This window comes from Parambassis ranga, chromosome 8 (genome assembly GCF_900634625.1).
Source record: "Parambassis ranga chromosome 8, fParRan2.1, whole genome shotgun sequence".
In the NCBI taxonomy this organism is placed as follows: Eukaryota; Metazoa; Chordata; class Actinopteri; family Ambassidae; genus Parambassis; species Parambassis ranga.
Window position 1 is genome coordinate 4,297,317 of NC_041029.1, and position 20,671 is coordinate 4,317,987.

Below are 20,671 nucleotides of genomic sequence, written 5' to 3' on the forward strand. Positions count from 1 at the left end.
CTATAGTCAAATTACACAGTAGAAATACGTCAATGTATTTGAATTAATGATTTGTACAGTATGTAAATCTGTGTACTTACCCAAATCTAATAAACAGACATTGCTTTGCAACCATACATCCAACCTTTGGAGCTGCTTAATACCAGTGGCCGGGGAAGCTGGAAATGACGTTGGATGCTGCAGGATAATCCAGTTACTCGTCCTCTCCACTGTTCTTCTCGTCTCGGTTTTGCATGTCCTCATGAACAGCAAAGGTTGATAGGAACATCAGTAGTTTTGTTGATATTTTATCACCAACCAAATGTAAAGGACATTAAATAACACTCATGGGAAAAGGACATCTCAGCGTGGGACATGATCTTCCCTGGAGCTTTCCTCCTCTTCTTCCATAAACACTACAACAAGGCAAGTGTGTGAAAAATGTTGAATAAAATACATCACTTGCCAAGACTGCAAGTTTTACCAGTACTCAGTACTGAGTACAGGTCAGTGTTTGGTCTCTAAATCAAGAAAAAAAATCATGAGGCGTTTCTCAAAAGACAAAATGGTATTTACTGTACACTGTGTTTTTACAAAGTTTTTGCAAAGGCAAATAAAAAGTCTGACGCAGTTTAAAGGGTTATTTGGCCATGCCAGAGAGCCAGCTGAGTTTAAATAAAGAAGGAGCTGCTGTGTCTTCGTCCTGATCGGCGAGCTGTCTGAAGAGGCTGCCCGGCCGGAAGGAGTCATCGCTGCCTGCTGTGGAGGACTGAGGAGCCTGGAGGAGGAGGAGGAAGAAAGAAATTGTAAAGGTCCTTGGTCGGCATGTTTGGATAGATCATTGTCCACTGAGCTGGGATGATCTAGCCCTGATCCCTGACCTGAAGACGTTTGGCTTGAGTATGATGTGTGCCATCTCCTGGACTGGGGCAAGAGTGCAAAGTGAGCAAGACAGACCTCTAACATTACAGCCACTGAACAGACTGTACACAATAGTGTAAGGCCAAGGGTATGTATGTCTTTTGGATGATGATAACAAAATGGACGCATGGAACAACTACTTGCTAACAACAGGACGAGAGTCCAGGATCTGGGCTCTAGTGCTCTATGTGAAGACGTGTTTAGCTCTACAACTACAGGGGACATACAGTGTAGTGATCAAAATTCTGATGCTGTAGACTCTCAGAAATACATCAAAGAAAAACCACGAGCATTTAGCAGCTCCACACAGGCTGTTCCAGGCTATGCTGCCTCACTGTTCCCAGGATATGGAGATGGAACAGGACAACACGGTTGTTGCAGAGCCGTCTCAACATCTGTGAAAATGGTTGACATCTTCATGCAAATAGACATCAAAATTTTTATCACGTCACACTTGTGATTTCAGGACGCTGCCATTTTATTCTGAAAGTGCGCACTAAAGCAGCGCTATGCTGGCTTTTCTGGTCCAGAGTGAGGCAGCACAGGCAGTGCAAAGATAAGAGTATGACCCAAGTTATCTTTGTGTCTAAGAAGCCAAAACATTGTGACCTCCTCACAGAAGAAGCAATTGACAGAAGACGAATAAACCACAAACAAACTCGCCAATATCTAAGTGTCAGACAGCAGACAGCTAATTTGAATGTCTTCAGTCAAACTCCTGAAGAAGCCAGAGCAGGCGGTCAGAAGGTTTTAGCCCACAAGGGTGTAGGTTTACACTGGGACTGCAAAGGAAGCACACTTCACCCAGAGACAAGTTCAAGACATTTTGGTTAGTTTAACACAGAATACACCACAAGACTGGAAGCAGAGAGGAGCCAGGCTCAGTCGAGCTTTAGATAAACTGTGTGTATTTCAGTGTAGAGCTGGTCAACTCCAGCAGGTAAGACTGACCCAGGCTCACTGCAGCGGCTCAGTTTTCCCTCAGCCAATAGTCTGATCCTAATCTACTTTACAAGCTCAAGCAAGGAGCAAAGGTGGGGTGGGGTGGGGGATTAGCAAGAATAGAGTGCACCAGTATTCTTTAGTTTCTAACCAGAACAACAATCTCCTCACTTTTAAATCGATTAATAGAGCACTCAGAAAACACACACACACAAGCACCAATCCAAAGCGCTATTAATGAATCAACCAACACACACAAATATAAACTCACACTGAAGAACTTGCGTGGGTTTTTCTTGCATTCAGAAATGCTGGGAAAGGCAGAGGGTATAACAAACAACGTTTAACCCCGAGTGGAGCAGAAAAGTGAAAAAGAAAAAGTACAATGTATTCAGCGGATGAAACGACAGCCTCAGACTTGAAGCAGCAGGTCTCAACTCTGACACTCACCAGCTGGAGAGGAGCCTCTGAGCTCCTGGAGGGGGCCTTGGATTTCCGAACATTCGACATGCTGAGAGGGAGCAACCCGAACCTGCAGAGGACAGAGCAGTGACGAGGGTCAGCGGTACGTCTATATGACAGCAGCTTTTGTGTTTGCACCTACCTTTTTTTTTAAGGGTCGTTGCACATAAATATGCAGTTTGTACATTTGTGTCCCAATAATCCCCAGTAACATGATAAATATGATTTACAAGATAAGTCCCAACCTGATCTGGCTGCTGGCAAGCGGCAGGATGTTGTACGGCTCCTGGGAGTTCACGCTGCTGCTCCGTGCGGTGAACTGCTTCTCTGAGCCCGTCAGCAGCCCCAGAAGCACCTGCAACACAATCAACCATTAACAATATACAGCATTAGAGCATTGTCTATGATGTTTACATGTTCATCAAGCTTCAGGTGCACTTCATTTCTCTGTGCATGTGTCGCTGTGTGTGTGTGTGTGTGGAAGTACCGAAGTCCTCTGGGACATGCGGTTGAGGTTGGCATTCAGCAGAGGTGTGAACACGTCCAGGTCAAAGGGGTCGATGAAGCTCTCCAGCCAATCAGAGACCTCGTGGAATCTGGAGGCATCCAGGTCACAGTGTGATGAATTACAGTCCACCACCAGTGCTACCCAAAAATGTCTCCATGTGATGTATGTTGTTTATATTTAACAGAAGGTTAAAACCTGTGGTCTTGGTGGGATCGGGAGCTCTTGCCCTCCTCCTGTCTGCTGCCCAGTGTGGTGTTGAGGTAAGAAACGTCAAACAGACACTGCAATGCTCTGTTCTGGGTCATGGGGAATACACCTTCCTGCATGAAGACGAATAAAGCAGAGGAATTCATCAGTTTCATCCTAGTAGATTCCTTTCTCTTTCTAGCGAAATCAATCAGTGCACACAAACTAATCCACAACAGTGTGTGTGTGTGTGTGTGTGTGTGTAAGTCACCCTGTTGCGGGCCTGCTGTGTGAGATTGTGATAGTGATTCAATGCCTGATCCAGACAGGCCTGCATCAGCTCCTGCAGGGTGGGCCGAGGAAGGGCGTGGCCTCCCACTTTGTTCACCTCTACACACAGCTGGAAGAGCAGTAACTGCACAAACCAAGATGGCTGCAAGAAAACATACACACACACAAAAATCAAAACAGACCTGAGAATTGAAGAAAGAAATCACTCTCCTTCCTTGTAGAGGTGAGTAGCTAACCTGGACTGGAAGACGGATTTTGGACGTGACACTGTTCCCGGATTCTGCCTCTTCCTGGATCTCCAGGTCCTCCCAGTGTGTTGCTGTCATTAAGATGGTGCCGGCAGACTCTGCGTGCAGTGCTGTGCTGAACTTGTCCAATAGCACCTGTCACAGCACAGTGTAACGTTACACAACAAGCAGCAAATAAAACACAGATACATATATCTATATGCCTGACTCTGACTTTGGAGAGGGCGGAGCTCCAGATGCGGTAGGCCTCCATGCTGCAGCTGAGCAGCTCCTCCTTCAGGTCTGCCCACTTGGCCTGTGCAGGGCTGACCTCTGTGGCTGCCCTGGCTTTACCCAGCTTCTTGCCCTGCCTCGGTGTCCCTTTGGCTGCAGTAGCCTCAAGTCCGCTCTGTTTTCCCAGGATGCAAAGCTTCAAATTGGGGCAGAGTTCACCCATTGATTGACACAACCTGGCCATGAATAGGACCGAACTGAGGTGGTTGAGGCTGGAGTCTGGTGAGGCTGCGGGCAGCTCGGAGCGAATGGAGGACAGGATGTGTTGGACACAGGCCAGACAGCCTTCACGTAACGCCTCCTCCACCGCTGGCGAGTCTGTGAAGCGGTTAAATGAGGAGGCTGGTGTGCTGTCAGGGGGTGCAGAGGAGGATGTTGTCGCCGAGATGGAGTCAGACCCTGCAACAGAAGATCAGGATTGAGTATGTAAATCCTCCCAGCACACAGGCTCATCATCAACTAGCTGTACCTGTGTCCTGTGAGGGTAGATAGTGCTGGAGGTCATCCAGTCTGGCTTTCAGCTTTGCATCCATGGAAGAGCAGAAGTTCTGAACACAAGGTGTCAGGGCCTTGGTCTTCATGGCCAGGCCACTTCCCTGCTGCTGCTGCCCACGCTGGGTCACACTGACCCAACCTGCATCACTCAGCAGGTCTCCCGGAGACTCTGACCACAAGAAAGAGGCCACGTCCACCTCATACTGGGCCCCACGTCCAGAACCGGGGTTGATACCTGAAGAAGACTGGGTGGTCTGCCCCTCCAGATCCCTCAGAGCTGACGCAAGGAGCTGGACAGAGCTGGCAGAGATGGCTTCAGTTTCTTCTTTGGTGATGGCCTTAAGGAATGGGAGGAAGAATTCACATCAGCAGACAAGACCTGGCTGAAACCCATTAAATGTTGCTGATGCTGGGAAAGCACCGACCTGCAGGCGCTGAAGGAAGAGCTGCTGAAGAAAATCATCCCAGACAGCCAGGGGGTACTCCAGCAGCCGCTGACACACAGTGCTCCAGTGCTGACTGATGGAGTCTGTGGACAAGAGGTCCCACACGGCATCTCTGATACCTGCCAGTCCCTTCAGACTATTAACATAGACCAGAAGGCTGCCAACACCTCGACAGATGTCCTCCTTACAGCTGGGAAAAGAAAGGCAAATATTATACGTCACATTTCCTCACATGAAACTTTTATTGTCCAAACAAATCCCTTCAGACTCGGTGCTTTTATGTCATTCTATGAAAAACATCAAAAGATGAGCGGTGTCTTTACGTGTTGATCCACTGTTGCAGGGTGTCCCGGAGCTGCTCTCTCTGGATTGGCTGAGCCAGTGTGCGCAGGGTAGGCTGGAACTCAGTGATGGACGGAGGCAGGTACCTGAACCAGCTGCCTGTACTCGTCTCTTCCTGCAACACTCTTTTTCCTTTAGCTGCGAGAAGAGGTGGGAGGGATTCATAACACTGTTTTATTTATAAAGCCGTCAGACAGCATGGGTGCAGACGTTCTAGCAGATTTTTGGAGGGGTCATGTTTCTATAAATGTAGCAAAACACTTCCCATATTGCTCGGACACATGGACGGATGCTCCAGCTAATTTACCTGCAGCAGAAGTGGAGGTGACATTCTCTAGAATAGAGAAGAGCAGGCCACAGCTCAGGGCTCCCTCTCCTGGTCTGTGGGTTCCCTCTGGAGGCAGGTAGAAGACAGCATAGGCCTGGAACAAAGTGGTGACAAGCAGCTCCACCAGGCTGCACACCTGGGCCTTGATCCCTGTGCCTGATATATGGACAGACATGTTTATTCTCTGTTAGTGCTTTCTGAATGGTCGAATATACTGCTGATACAAATGGTTTATTACCATGCTGTGGTTTGTTCAGCAACTGATGGATGGAGGCTTTCCGGGCCAGCAAAAAGTCAGCCAGAGCCTGGCGTGGTGAGCTGTCCTCCAGCAGCATGGTGGACACCAGAGCCTCAGCGATGGCCTGATCTGACACCGCCCGGCCTCGCAATAGAGACCTGCTGTCCAGCAGAATGGTTGACCTGTAAGAAGACAGGCTGCTTATTCACTTACGACTCACCTTCTACTTTACATCACATCAATTTAGTGTTTGAGCCTAAAAACAAAGAGGAGTAAGAAGACATCCTGTACCTAAAGTGTCCGGTGGTGGCGACCTGCCGGACCAAGATGGGGTAGCGGGTGAGGACGGGGCTGTAGTGGCCTCCTGTAGCAGCCTCCAGCTGCAGCAGGCTGTGCAGGTGGCAGCACAGCAGGTAGAGCTGGGTGGCCTGGAGGTACTGAGACGCCTCCATGGCGTTCCAGATACGCTCAGGGATCTCCAGGAGCAGCTTTATCTGGGAGGCCATGGTGTAGAACTTCTCCTGGCACTGCCTCTGGCTCTACAACAGGACACAGAGACATTTTATACTTTATATACTTTATAATTAAACTAAATGTATGTGGTTTATAGCCCTGAAGTGACCTTAGGTAAATTAGCCTTCATTGTTATTGACCAGCTGCAGCTGATTTGAATAAAGTTTCACATTTCAGACTTCTGTTGCTCGCTACTGCCCTCCACTGTTGTTCTGTTTCCAGGGGCGTGGAAGTGCCATCCTAAAAGTTGTGTTTACATTGACAGACACGTTCTGTGCTGCAGTCTGTTTAAGCCGAATTAAAAACTAGTCCACTTCATGACACATTTAGTTTAGAGTAATGTTGTATCTGGAGTGAATGTCTGCATGTAGATTGTACCACAAAGAATTCCCACATTCTTAAATGAAGTTTCATGTTACTAAGATGACGCGGCTCTTCTGGTTTTGGAGCAGCTGGATCATAGTCAGTACGCGGTTCACCTCCGGTCTGCAGCTGCTCCCACTGGCTCTGCCTTGTTTCAGCCTCTGACAGTAGTGCTGCATGTCCTGGATGGACTGAACGACGCTCTCTGAGCACTGCCTCATCTCCCCGATAGTGTCAGCGGCGTCGATCAGGTCCCGGTACCGTTCCCCGACCATCTGCCTCAGCTCCTCCTTCTTTTGCTCGATCTCCGCGCGGACTTTGCGTTCGATCCGGCGAATCTCCTCCGTGTTGTAGCGCTCGAAGAGAACCGCCGGGTCCTTGATCTCCGAGATCCGGAGAGACAGCGCAGGGTCCTCGGCCATGGTACCTCCAGAACAACTTCAGCCGATGCAAGAACTCCAACCCGGAAGACCGGGAGAAGTAAACTTCCGGTCTCCACGTACGCAAAAATGTGACGACAGCAGAGCGTGATGTGTTGATTGGACAACAAAGATGTCTGTCAGTAACTATTTCCGCGTTGGTTAGTTAACCCCACCCACCCCCCTTAACCAATCAAATAATTACAAATGTTATGACTTTAAAAAAATGAAAATTATATTATTTAGTTAGTTTAAAAAATACTGTATATACTACACGTTTGTTTTTAATCTATTTTCATCAGTATCTACTTTGTTTTTTGTGACGTAAGTCAATCGTTCTTATGTTTTCTCGTCACCACATGTACTAGGATGTACTGTACTTTTCTAGATTCGTATTTTTGTCGTATGTCCTCTTCATAAGTCTCTGTGGGAAAAAAATGGACACACAGTGAAGTAAGGTTCTTTACGTGACTAAAAAAACTGAGAAAAAAACCGTCCAATCGTGCGTCAGTGTTTAACAGGTGTGTCAGGTGCACCTTCGTACCCGGAAGGAAAAGTCAGGACTCCATTTACAGGTGAGCGTTTTCTCTTCGCTGATGTTAAAATAAGCATCTGTTTATAATTCAATATCATTTGTTGTTGTTGTTTTAAATTAAAAGGTTAAATTGGTCTTTTCTGTGATCACCTGTGCCTCTGTAAGAGAAATCTGGCACTGTGATAATAATGGCTCATGATGGTGCCGGGTAGTCAAAACAACAAGTGATCTGATTCAGGAAATAGCCAGAGACTGGAAATATTAGTTTTTAAGCGGTATACTACCATCTGTTTCCGTAACGAGGTGTTGATTTATTTATTTTACAAAGGTTTTATTTATGTATTTCATTTATTTTTTAATTAATATATAAATTGTTTTATAAAACAGTCAGAGTCCAGCCATACATAAAAATAAACAAATCCTCATAGAAGCAGCTACAGTTCCTTATAAATGGACCTTTACTATAAAGCAGGGGTATTCAATTTCAAGTTGAAGAGGTCCAGTTGGAGAACATTTCTCGAAGCAAAGCAAATATGATAATATCTATATATATATATATATATATATATATATATATATATATATATATATATATATATATATATATATATATATATATATATATATATGTGGTTGGATGGATGCATGGAACCAAAACGGTAGTACAATACAATACAATTTAAAAACTTTGACAATATTTTTGTCACATAATATAGAGCTGTAGAATGTTCTTTCAATAATTACATAAAAGTAGGTAAGCTGTAATCCTCTGTTTGGGTCCTCTCCTCCCTCATCCTCCTCCATCCAATGATGGTTAATGAGCCCTGTACTAAATTCTGAATGCACTGATGTTCCAGGTCACAGAAACTGTGAATGCAACTTTCTGTGCATGCACAGTTTCAGCAGAAAAAGTGGTGAGTGTGTGAGAGGGAGAGGGGATATTTGGGATAATTGGTTGATCTATTGAATATCTAAATGATGGAACCAACCAGACTGCATCTCCCAAAAATTACAACATAACTATAAGATCATTTAATCGTTTTCCGAACGTTTATTTATTTATAGCAACTGCCGGGATGCCGTACTGGACCGTTCTGGCACTTTAATCCCGGTGTATCGCTGTCTTTACTTTTTCGTCTTTTCACGTGTGTAATCTGTCTGCTACTTGTATTGTAGTCGCAAATTTTACCACCTGAAATGCCCATATTTGATTGGCTGAGAGTTATCACGTGTGGTGCATAAACTCGTATGCAATTGGTCAGTGCGTTTTCTCATGCGCTAAACCACTACCGTAAGGTCAATGAAAGCTGCGGCAGTTAAAATAGAAGCGCCCCGTCAGGTTTTAAAGAATAACCTGCTTTTTGGACTATAGGTTCGGGTCCGTATGGGACGGCTTCTGGCTCCGGACCCGGACCGCGGTCCGCCATTTGGTGAACTATCCAGTATTTTTTTTATTTGTATTTTTTAATCGCTTTATTGATCAGATTCATTTCATTGCAGAATGTTAAACAAATGGTTTGTATTTACTTATTAATTGTACACGCCGGAAGAAAAGTGTGATTCTCTAGAGGAAATGATATTTAAACTCCGGAATGATTTGTTGGTAGGAGGTTCCGAATGTTATCGCTGGATTGAATGGGCGTTATCAACGTTATCATCCTTATAGTAGGTCCAGGCCGTTATCATCCATTCATATGGTTGATCATTGATCATTGACACTTGAAAGACTCCAGATCCAGTTCGAGCAGGAAAACGGCTGCACACCGCTAAACCTCCTCAAAGTCTGAAGGATAACGTCGCATTTTTCAGGTAAGACCATTGAAAATGAATGAATTTATAATTATAGTCATTTGTCTAAAACGGAATAAATAGAACCAGTGTGACGTGTTTACATGACATGTGACCTCTGCGCACTTCGCTTTAATAATACATCATCGTTTTTGTGCCGCTAGCGTAATCTTTTTTATTTTTAATCGTAGCTAAGTGATTAGCATTGCTAATTAGCAGATCGATGCATATGCTTAGCATTAGCAAAAACAAACCAACAGCTCCCAGCTCTTTCCTCCTGAACGTCCACATTAGCTTGGAGATTAGCTCGCGACATCACATGTATGTTCCGTGTTTGTGAGTTCGAGTTTTAAAACCTCTGAAGCCTGTAGCAGCAGCAGCTGCACAGATGTGTTAGTCCAGATGTGATGAGCAGCGCTTTGTGCACGTTTCCTTGTAGCCGGATATGGAGCGTGTTTACATGCGCACTAGTATCTTGGATATAACACAGTATGTTGTGTATGTGAATCCGTCTAATCTGGATTCTAGTGTGTTTGTAAACACAACATGTGGGATGTTCAGTGGCTTCACTCTCTCTTCACATGTGAGTGTAAAATAGAAGCTTATCGTGTATGTTTATTTTAGTAAACACCATGCATCATTTCCATGATAAACAATTCAAATTTAGGCTTTAATCCTTTTTTTTTTAAATTAATATCTTGTTTTTTATTTTCAGGTCTACGATGGCCCGTAGAGGTAAGCCACCTGCACTGTGAATAAATCCACTCGCCTTTCATTCTTACTAATTCATTGCTGACTAGCTTCTTTGTTAATCAACCAGGGAGAACAGAGATTCGTGAGGAGCAAAGGGAAATTTTGAAGTCATTTTTTCGGGAGGGGATGACACGTGTTGGTTCACCGATAATACCAAAAGCAGCATCAGCTACTGGTTTGGAACCCTGTGTCATAGAGGTAAGGTTTAAATACATGTTGTGCTGTATTAATAGTAAAATTAGAGGCATATATGTCTTTAATTCCTATTTGAGCATTTTTAATATTGATATTGATAATATCCATGTGTGTAATGTAACTCAGTGTTATTATGTTGTTTTGTCTCTTTCAGAACTGGATTGGAAACTACAGAAGGTGCTTTAAAACGTCTTCTGAGCCCCGCCGCACAAAGCTGAAACTCCACACACGCGAGCTGTCGCCATACAATCTGTTTTGTAGGGACCTTCTGAGAAACAAAGGTGAGACGCAGCATATAGCAGATGTACATTAAAGGTCGGGTAGGAGATTTCATTCTGATGCACTTTTTGTTAAATTAGTGTAACTTCTCTTTACAATCCGATAGCAACCAATTAGTTCGGCAGTTTTGCTTTAAAACGAAGAATATGAATCATCTGTGGAAGCTATAAAACACTAAAAACATCAGCCAATCCTCCGGGTCGACCCTGTGCGGAGTATTGGCTGGTTGTCACTCTCTTCCTGCTCTGCGCGCACCAGAGAGGTACGTGCATGATGGCCGAAGTCACAGACCGCAGCTCGTCTTCAGGTGATGCGCGTCCATGTGGTTGGGAGGCGTGGCTTCGGGGTGAGCTCCGAGAGAAAGGGGCGTGTGTTTACGTTCAAAATCTGGCTGACTCACTGAGTTTTCAAAATCTCCTACCCTACCTTTATGAGTGCTCTACTTAAAAAGTTATCATTGAATTATAGCGTTATGCTTTTTTTCAGGCACAATGAACGACATCAAGGGCAGGTGGGCCACGTTAGGGGACGACGAGAAGCAGAAATACTTTAAAGAAGCTGCAGCCCTGAGGCTACAGGGACAGGCCGAGGACCTGAGCCCTGAGATGAGGGAGCTCAAAATTAAAAAGCACCTGAAGCAGCTAAAGATCGAGGTACGGAGGGGAGCTGTGTTTCCTGACTATTTACATCAAAACAATAGCTTATCGTTGTTTAATTATACTTTTGCAAAGGTGTCAAAACTCGAGGCTTTGGGTGTGGAGTCCTCCATTTTGTTATTTGACCCACAAAACTCAAGCTTAGAGGTGTATGAGCTGCGCAGCAAAGGAGCCACCGATTTATTCGATGCAATGGACGGAGTGAACGACTTCGGACTCCACTATAAAGGTGACATTTGTTGCCTTTTTTTTTTTTAAATTCCACATGCTATTTGTCTGGATACAGTTTTCTAATTGTTGTTATATTTGCAGCCTGCGCATCAGCCGCGTCGCCCAGCACCAAAGACCATGTGGACGTACTGATTAAAAAAGTGCAGGAGCTGTTCAACCAAAAGTATAGTGAGTATATTTTCTGTGTTTCCGCTCAACCTGCTGACACATTTACTGTCAACATATTTAACCTGTGTGTGTGTGTGTGTGTTTCAGAGGAGGCTGGAGGAACAGGCCGACTCCCCTACCAGTCTCTGATGAATCAGAGCGTGACTGTAACAGCTGCAGGACTGCCGAATGGCCTTACCCTCAGGAAACCATCTTTTTATGGAAGGAACCAATTAGAAACCATTTTGAAACATGCCAATCAGATTTCATTTCAAATAAGTAAGCAGAAGTTATTATATCATTATTTTATTTTATATCACACAAACATTTTTGCTTCAATTTGTCATTCAGATGCAGCACAGTGCAGCACAGCACAGGAACTCTCAGAGGACATGGATGCAGAAGGTACACAGAGATGTTTTAGTTATAAATATTTAACATTATACATAAAGAAATATAGAAAATAATATATTTTTTAACATTGCAGATGAAAGAGTCCACACAAACAGCCCCTAATGCAGATCAAGGTACACTAAAATCCACCCACTGTTTCACATCTGTTTCTTTATAACCAGGATGTCTAATTTTATATAATTATCTTCAACATATAATAAACACATTTCTTTTGTTTTACCTAAATAGGTCAATGCAATCTGTACGGTGTGCGCCGCATCCATTTAGATGGCAGGAGGACAGCTGCTACAGGGAGTGGAGGTCGTGGTCCCAGTGTGCCATCACAGTCCGTTCACTGCGCCTTCACCGCCAGAACACCCTGAAATATGTCAATGTTAGGAACCAGTGGTGGAAAGTAACTAAGTATTTGTACTTAAGTAAATCTTTATGTATTTATACTTTACTTTACAAGTATAAATAATAGTGCATACTTTATACTTTTACTCCATTACATGTTGCAGCTGTACTTTCTCCTCCACTACATTTCTACAGTGTCTGTAGTTACTTGTTACATTTGATGAACACGGTGCTGGACTGATGTGAGGTCAGACTCTGCATGGAGGTGGTGTCACGCTGCCAGCTGGGTTTCTATAATGAGCCTCAGTCATGATGCCGGTGCGCTGGCTCAGTTAGCTAACTAGTTAGCTACTGTCTGCTAACACAGGTCCATCCATTAATTAGTTTGATTGCCGTTGCTAGGCAATCAAACTAATGTTCTTCACCCTCTTTCTTCTTTTTTATTCTTCCGTATGTTTTTTGGCGCAGCGTATCTTCAGCATACATTGACCGATTTCAGCCATTCAACTATCAAAATGTTCATCTCACAGAGGACATTCAGGGTCTACTTCAAGTTTTTTTCAAAAATAATAGTTTTTCAAATATTAGGCAATTTCGGTGTCATTTTTAACATGGGAGTCTATGAGAGAGCCCTTCAACGAGGGTCATCTGCCAAATGTATCTCCTACAAATTTCAAGCTACAGACTCCGTTTTAGTCTTAAAACGCTCATTAGATGCAGCTCTATCAAACTTGTATTCAGAATTTTCTAATTCCGAATCGTTTCCTCATGCCAGGCTCTCAAAGTTGGAGTGGTTTTTGAGGTCTTCTCTGCTGTTACCATGGTGACAGGCTGACACACAGAGGCATAAAAAGCTCTGAATTGCTCTGATTCTCAGCAATTCAGAGCAATCCTTCACATCAGCGTTCAAAGCAACGCTTCAGCTGCAGCAATCAAACTTGCATTTTCTTCAGGAAATGCCCTTTTCTAGTGTCTGATTAACATGAATCTACAGCAGGAACACTCACACAGTAAACATGCTGAATGCCTGTTTGTTATTAGCAGCCTCTCTGTTCACTTGATGCCCACAGCCTGCCTCATGACACACAGACATGTCCATAGCTGCTTCTGGACTTAACATGTACATTAACTACGCATGGTCCATTTTAATTTTAAGATGATTTCTTTGATTATTTTAACCTGTTCAGATCCTTTGCAATGGAAATCAATCATACATATTCAGTGCGTGAGTACCTTTACTTTGAATACTTTAAGTACATTTAAAAGTAAGTACTTAAGACTTTTACTTAAGAAGGATTGTTGATGTAGCACTTCTACTTAAGAATTAAGAATACCTTTATTAGTCCCACAATGGGGAAATTGCAAAAGTATATTTTTACTTAATTATTTACTTAAGTACCAAGCTTCAGTACTTCCTCCACCACTGTTAGGAACTGCATCCCAGGGTTAGAGTTGGTCAAGTTGTTTTTTGTGTTGATCACCTCTTTCACACAAACACACACTTTTCCAACCATGACACACGCACCAAGGGCCTGTTCATGTTTTTCATTACAATGAACTCCACAGCTACGTTTGTTTTGTAATGAGAACTCTGCACTGTAAGAGGACAAGTCCAGACACGAATAAAGACGTTTTATTTACCATCAACTGGGAGTTATTTATTGTGCAGAATACACCCGGACCATCACCCTATTCACTGCGTTTATTGGGTAGGCCAGCTGGTCTCTTTGGTAGTCACTGAGGGCTACAATCAATCCAGTGATAACGTTTGTGTTTCCACTGCCTCTTCTCTGTCTGGTGTTGTTCTGGATTGTGTGAATCCGACTCCGTAGTGTCATCCTGTGTATGTTTCCTGAGAGCAGGCCGAGTGATGGATCAGAAGAACATCCAGCAGGACTTTGAGAAGCAGTTCAACGATGTGGTTTCCAGACTGCAGTCCAAGCAGTTCTTCCAGTCTGACTGGGACATTGCTTCTTTTGCAGTCTTCTTCATTTTCATCGGTAAGTAAAGGTTCATATTAAACACTCAAATGACACATTGGCCCTTTTTTCCCCCTCGTTGAACAAACGTATCACTCCACACACGTGTCAGGTATGGTACTTCTGCTGGTCATCCTGGTTCTCATCCGTTGCTGCTGCTGCTGCTGCTGTGATGAAGACAAGGTAAACGCACTACCACGTTAAAAAAAAGAATTCTCTTTTAACCCAGAGCTTATAACAGCACTTTAAGGGTTCCTCTGTGTTTCCTCGGCAGCCTCGCAGGAGGAAGGTTGGCATAGACAACATGGCTCTGCAGCCCTGACAGCGGGGCCTCATTGACTGACTCCTGTGCCAAAATGGCAGCTTCGGTTCTACTCTCACCTGTCTGCACTTTACAACAACTTGTTATTCTATTCAGTCGGAAAATCAAGCGCACCCTCTTTATGACTGCTATGCAAGGGTTAATGCTAGCATACCACACACAGCTGCCTGTTGATTTGAATACAATTTCCTTTTCTTTGTTTTCTTGCACAGATATTAACATTTTAATGACGTTTTTACTTAGTAATAAAATGTAAAATTTGCACACTGTTCATGTCTTTTATTTGTCTTCCCATCATGATTCAATAATACAATGAAACAGACGAAAAGAGTGATAGATGAACAGGAGAGGGAGTCTTTGAAATACACCACCAGTTGTTTTTAACTGACAATGTTTGAACATAGATCCTCACATTACATTTTTGGAGATGTTTCAGAAATATCTGTGCTAATAAACAACTGAAGTTGCTTATAATAGAAAACACGGAGCTTTAGGCTGTCAAAAATGGTCCAATACTTTAAAATCTTGTCATGTTTATTTTGGTTTTGTGTGTGTGTTACATCAAGGATGCAACAAAGTAAAGAGAGGTAGTGTGCTCCCTTGACCTTTAAAACACAGCTGTCAGATGTGTAAACAGTGCAGACTAAAGTTTAATGGAGCCACATTCAAAGCAGCAGGCAGTAAGGAGACTTCATCACAGAGGTCAGAGTTTTAAAACAGTTTTATTGCACAGATAAATCATTTCCACATTTTTATACGACAGGCATTTTTCAATAGATTAACACTTAACTGGAACGCAGTCATTTGTTCATGTTTGGATTAGTGTTGTGGTTCACAGGGAATCAACAACAAATAAAATAATAAAAAAAATGAACACAGCAGACACTTCAACAAATAGCTTATCGTTCAGAAAGGGAATGTGAGTTGCCATTAAGGAAAAAAAAAACAAAAAACAAAACACTGATCCAACTCCAGTGTCTCTCATATCACATTACAGTTACCATCATTATGATAGGATTCTAATATGGACTTGGCAAAGCAATATATAAGTGCCAGGAAACAAAAGATTAACGCCTTAATAACATAAAGATAGAGTTTTAATCCCAGGCAGATTATTAACATGGGATTATCTACCACAGTGCAAATGATATGAATTAACCCTCACAGAGTGTAACTGACATCACCTGTGTGATCAGTGATGTGTGTATGATTGTAGCAGGTCACATGACCCAACATGGCACCCTTGCTTTATCACGATGCCTTGTGGGTAATTCCGTTCAGCAACACATGCGTTAACATCACCTGCTAATGTCACCATGGGAGAAACCTGAGCCGCTGCGGCGTATCAGGAAGGCGTGTGAGAGACCGAGGAGGTGGACACTGGAACCGAGACACAAACATGACACAGTACTGGCAGCAAATGAAAAGAAACAACATGCTCCTTCAACAGATCACAGCAGGGCATCGTTTCTTAATGCTATATTGCCTTTTCTCACAGCTCTGCATGTTGGAATGACTGAAACGGTACCTTTTCATCTGAATGTGGATAAATAAAGAGCAAACCAGCCTCAAAAACCTCATCCTCTGTGTCTAACCAGGTGGCTAGCCTTCTTATGGTAGATAAGGACTCAGCTCTACTGGCATCCAAAGATGTTGGGAGAGGAAAAAGTCTCTACAGTTACCTAGATACCCCTCACTGATAGCATGGTTGCCAGGAGACCTGATGACATATGTAGCAGAGGATGTGAAGCAGCAGCTGCTCTCTGGTAGAGACTTCAGGAGAGGCAATCCAGGCTGGTTCTCCTGTACCAGCTTTACATTCAACACATGAACACAAATGCTGTGAGGGAACTCAAAGCAAAAAAATAAAATAAAATAAATAAAAATCCCCGTGCTGTTCAGTCCTCCGACCCTGAGTGCAAGACTTACCACACAACAGATGATAACAACCGGATAAATACTAAATTAGCGCAACAAAAATAGTTCCATCTAATAAATCTACAACATTCATTCACTGAGAAGTTCAAGCTAGCACGGCGAGATGCAATCAACACAAAATCCGAGGAATGTCAATGGCAAGTGTGGATATATTAGGGACTCACCGACTCCTTTTTGGTAATCATGCAACACTTCAGACAGAATGACTGCATGATGATTATATAGATATATGTATATATAAAAATAAAACCTTCCCAGGATGTCCCTTACACTTGAGCGGTTAGTTCTGTTGTGACCGGTCTTTTGGAGGATTGACTGGAAGTGGCTTAGAAAGGCCTGTAGTTCCAAAAACTGGAGAAGACGGATATCTGCAGAGAGAAAGAGAGAGGGGGGGGGGGGTGTAGGAGCACACTTACTAAGTGTATAATACGGATTAGTGCAGCTTTAATAATGTTTCTTAGACACACACCTTGTCCTTGAGTTGCTGACAGAGCTGCAGAGAGATGGTGAAGAACACCAGGGTATCATTGAGCCAAGGAACCACGCACTCCACCTTGTGAACGTGGCTCACTTCAAAGCGATTGCCGTTGATCTCGCTGTGGAGTAAAGTGTGAAAATCAAGCTCACGATGATCTGTAGGATTTCAGGAAGTAAAGCGATGCTGTGCTCTGATCGTCCATTCTTCCACTCACTCATAACATAGTGTTTGCTGTGTGTTCCTCATTATTTCTGTTACTCAAAACACACTGAGTAGCACTGATAACACCAATCTGAACACAAACATACACTGTTACAACACAACAATGATAACGAGGTGAAGCTTCACATCCATGTCAAACACAATCAAGCATTTAACAACTGTTACATCCTGAATGTACACAGACAATTGGCAATCTACTTAACCACGCTGTTATATTGACGGTCTGGAGAGCGCAAAGATAGGGAAGGAAGGAAGGATGAGACTTACAACATCGCTCCAGGATTGTGCAACACTGAGCTTCCAGATGGCTTGAAATTCTGAGGAGACGAGAAGAAACTCATTAATCATCAGTCACGTGTAGGTTCACATAGCGCTGCGGGGTGTCGCATGCTCTAACCTTGGTGGTATTGGGAGGCAGCACATGAAGCTGGTACACAGTCAGGCACAGTTTGCTCAAGTTAATATAAAAGTTCACCATCACATCCCCGGGCATGGGAGGGGTGAACATTTTCTGATGAGAATAATAAAACAACACAGATCAGTGTCTCAGGGTAACATTGTGACAGGGACTCTTATCATCTGGTAATGTGCATCTAATGGCCCGCACCATCAGACCACTGGTGGCCAGCTCCTGCAGCGTCATGGAGGCTGGAGTGGTGAGGCGGTTTCGTGCTCGTGTCAGCTGAAGCATCACCGCATCCATGAGCTGTTGAAAGCAGAGAGTAAGAGTAAGAGAAGAGCGAAGGGCTGAAGTCTCACGTTCAGCTCTGTACTAAGTTCAACAGGCGGTGGGTGCCCAGAGACAGACCTTGTTAACTTCCGCCCCTGTCTTGAAGTGGTAGCTGTCATCGTGGCTGCTCAGCAGCTGCAGAGCCTGGTTCACATGGTTCCTGGCATCCTGGATCTAGGAGCATAACAGAGACCAGAAGAGGCTGTGAGAGGGATGGGTACGGAGCTTTCATGTGTGCTGCTGTCGTAGACATGCGTCTCTTTTTCCTTTCTCAGAATCAGCTTGATGAATTGAAGTTTAAAATGTATATGGAGGAAATGAAAAGCACTAAAAAACACATTCCCAGGAGTTCTGGAAGTGCCACATAATCCTCACAGCGACACTGTGTTTTACCTGTTGCAGTTTCCACTGCTTGTCATCTCTGAACTGAAAGTGCATCGCCTGGCTGCTCTTTGCAACCTTCAGGTTTATGTCCTGGAGGGACAAAAAAACCATTTGAAGACACACATTCAGTGTAAGTAACGGTTTCATCTTCATAAAGAGGGAGTGATACAAACTCACGGCCTGGGACAGAGCCTCTCCCTGCAGCGTCAGCACCCCCTTTACTTGATCCATGCTGCAAAACAACACATCACATTCTAACCACATGGCTGAAACGGCCGGCGCGTTCAGAGCGGCTATCAGGGAAGCCACTTCCCCACAGGAAGACAGTGTTACATAGAGAGGTTTTCACTAATGATGACCTAGCTGCAACTGTGCAGTGACTGCGCATTAAACTGAATAGAGGCAGAAAGAAAGGTGAAGCATTACGTTGAGCTGCCGAGGATGAAGTTTTCCTGCTTCAGCTGACTCTCCAGACCTGGTGTTGGCGTGGAGAAACGTCTGGATGCCTCCTGTTCACAACAAAAGAAAAACAATTCTTATATATATAAAAATTACAAGACACACACAAACCTGTATGCATCCATAACATGTATTTACCTTAAGGACATCCTGGAGCTGCTTTAGGACAGCATGCACTTCTTCTCTCAGCAGCCAGTTGAACTCCTCCTCCTAGCAAACACATAAAGACATAAACAAGCAAATATCATCATTACCCATCAGCCTGGTCATACAGGAGGAACTCCATCCCTACAGATCCCCCAATGTGCCTTTGGTCACTTCAATGAAGATAGTATTAAAGTAATCAGACACACAGTCTGGACTTTCTAAATGTGGTGAATGAGTTTTTTAATATCTACATGCAGAGGCCCATTTCCAGCAACCATCACTGCTGTGTTAGCTAATCGGGTTTAAAGGCTAAAAAAAACCTTGTGCAATTATCTTAGCACAGCTGAAAACTGTTGTGCTAATGAGAGAAGCTATTAAACCGGCCTGGATGAGCCCAGGCTGTTGGACATATACATATATATACATATATATATATATATATATATATATATATATATACACATATATATATGTATATATACGTATATATATATATATATATATATATACATACATATATATGTATATATATATATATACATATATATGCAGTATTAACAATAACACGTTTAATGAGGATTTCTGTCCGAACAGAACAAAGAGTGTAAACAGAGAGATGCTGATTGACAGCTGTCACTCAGTGTCTCGGGTTATTCCATGAGTCACCGCGGGCCCACCGAGTGTCAACATCACCTGCAGTGACCGTCACAGCGCGAGCCCTGGCTACAGCACCTGCGCAGTACGGCGCCGATGCTCCTGTCACTCTCGGCTAACAACAGCTACCATAATAACAACATGTCCCCTGATAAATCCATCCCAAAATACTGGGAGATAATAAAAGAAATGTTTTGTCTCATCTAAGGGGCGGTGACCCAGCTAGCCAAGCGGTACAGCGCCGTGTCTCCCTGCCGACTAGCCTTGATGCAGCCCAGACACAGAGGCTGGACAGCTTACCAGCACAGCTCTCTCCACCTGACTGGCAGCGGACATCTTGGGCAGCTCGGACAAAGACCTCTGCGGATTCAGCATTCTGTACCGTTACCAGAAGGACACCCTCGCCCTTATAAACGCTGTCCTCTGATGGAGTGAAGGAGTCTCACTGTCGTACTAGCTTAGCGGACGATCTGGTGCCTTCACGGTTATCGGACAGTACGCGAATACCAGAATGAGCGACCAAAATATTTTGCAAATATAAATAAATAAGGTTTAGTTGACGCTGCTGACACGTCACATTTAAAAGCATAACGTTATTATATATTTCTGGATTTATATAATTGTGTCGTTCATTTCAGGACTCGATTAAGCGGCGCTTACCAGTACCAATGTATACAATTCCTTCATTAATTATATTAATATAAAAATGAAGGAATTTTGTCATAACATATACAAACGCAACAATAAATCCAGCGTTATTTTACGTATTCTGTTATCTGTTTTTACAAAACCACAACAAATTATAGTTAATGTTGATTTTTACCACAACCGTTGAATGCAACACACGGCTGGTCACACGTTCACTATTAAAATCGACCCGCCCATTTATCCTTATTTGGGAATACAACTTCCGGCTGGCGTCACACAAACATTTGGTACAATGAAGTGTTTGGGACAAAAACACATGACTCCAATCAAAGCCTGGGTTTGGGAGTTCGCTGCACAGAAACGTGTCGTTTTGCACGTTTTAAAATCAGTTTTTGTGTGCAAGTCCTTTTTTTCTTGATATT

At 43.6% G+C, this 20,671-nt stretch overlaps 4 protein-coding genes across 8 annotated transcripts; 2 read left to right on the forward strand and 2 right to left on the reverse strand.

Moving 5' to 3' along the window:
• Window positions 1-528: 528 nt before the first annotated feature.
• On the reverse strand, window positions 529-7,030 carry cog1 (component of oligomeric golgi complex 1). Of its 3 annotated transcripts, XR_003671109.1 has the most exons (17): window positions 6,652-7,030; window positions 5,951-6,198; window positions 5,660-5,841; window positions 5,401-5,577; window positions 5,075-5,231; window positions 4,731-4,941; window positions 4,280-4,643; window positions 3,752-4,209; window positions 3,526-3,672; window positions 3,270-3,431; window positions 3,008-3,132; window positions 2,792-2,900; window positions 2,550-2,659; window positions 2,293-2,374; window positions 2,114-2,153; window positions 861-903; window positions 652-757 (listed from the first exon to the last, which is right to left on the reverse strand). XR_003671109.1 is itself a non-coding variant. In XM_028412566.1 (16 exons), exons 1-15 carry the CDS (start codon window positions 6,955-6,957, stop codon window positions 2,145-2,147), a joined length of 2,847 nt encoding a protein of 948 aa, XP_028268367.1. In that variant the 5' UTR covers window positions 6,958-7,030; the 3' UTR covers window positions 623-757; window positions 2,114-2,144. The 3 variants fall into 3 exon arrangements, 2 of the variants coding, with proteins under 2 accessions (XP_028268366.1, XP_028268367.1); XM_028412566.1 differs by lacking the exon at window positions 861-903 and having other exon boundaries at window positions 623-757; XM_028412565.1 differs by lacking the exons at window positions 861-903; window positions 2,114-2,153 and having other exon boundaries at window positions 529-757.
• Window positions 7,031-7,415: 385 nt separating this feature from the next.
• smim22 (small integral membrane protein 22) lies at window positions 7,416-14,858 on the forward strand. Its single transcript, XM_028413112.1, has 4 exons — window positions 7,416-7,529; window positions 14,151-14,288; window positions 14,380-14,450; window positions 14,542-14,858. Exons 2-4 carry the CDS (start codon window positions 14,159-14,161, stop codon window positions 14,587-14,589), a joined length of 249 nt encoding a protein of 82 aa, XP_028268913.1. The 5' UTR covers window positions 7,416-7,529; window positions 14,151-14,158; the 3' UTR covers window positions 14,590-14,858.
• Window positions 8,674-12,361, forward strand: LOC114440607 (general transcription factor II-I repeat domain-containing protein 1). 3 transcript variants are annotated; one of them, XM_028413110.1, is made up of 10 exons: window positions 8,674-9,298; window positions 9,993-10,012; window positions 10,098-10,228; window positions 10,380-10,506; window positions 10,991-11,157; window positions 11,236-11,389; window positions 11,473-11,559; window positions 11,647-11,943; window positions 12,026-12,065; window positions 12,181-12,361. In XM_028413110.1, the coding sequence occupies exons 2-9, from the start codon at window positions 10,000-10,002 to the stop codon at window positions 12,052-12,054; spliced, it is 1,005 nt and encodes a 334-aa protein (XP_028268911.1). In that variant the 5' UTR covers window positions 8,674-9,298; window positions 9,993-9,999; the 3' UTR covers window positions 12,055-12,065; window positions 12,181-12,361. The 3 variants fall into 3 exon arrangements, with proteins under 3 accessions (XP_028268911.1, XP_028268912.1, XP_028268910.1); XM_028413111.1 differs by lacking the exon at window positions 8,674-9,298 and having other exon boundaries at window positions 9,868-10,012; window positions 11,647-11,817; window positions 11,890-11,943; XM_028413109.1 differs by lacking the exon at window positions 8,674-9,298 and having other exon boundaries at window positions 9,868-10,012.
• Window positions 14,859-15,292: 434 nt separating the features above from the next.
• rogdi (rogdi atypical leucine zipper) lies at window positions 15,293-20,065 on the reverse strand. Its single transcript, XM_028412001.1, has 11 exons — window positions 19,902-20,065; window positions 18,939-19,010; window positions 18,768-18,850; window positions 18,519-18,573; window positions 18,351-18,431; window positions 18,036-18,131; window positions 17,835-17,933; window positions 17,625-17,738; window positions 17,495-17,544; window positions 16,997-17,123; window positions 15,293-16,895 (listed from the first exon to the last, which is right to left on the reverse strand). The coding sequence occupies exons 1-11, from the start codon at window positions 19,974-19,976 to the stop codon at window positions 16,854-16,856; spliced, it is 894 nt and encodes a 297-aa protein (XP_028267802.1). The 5' UTR covers window positions 19,977-20,065; the 3' UTR covers window positions 15,293-16,853.
• Window positions 20,066-20,671: the final 606 nt, after the last annotated feature.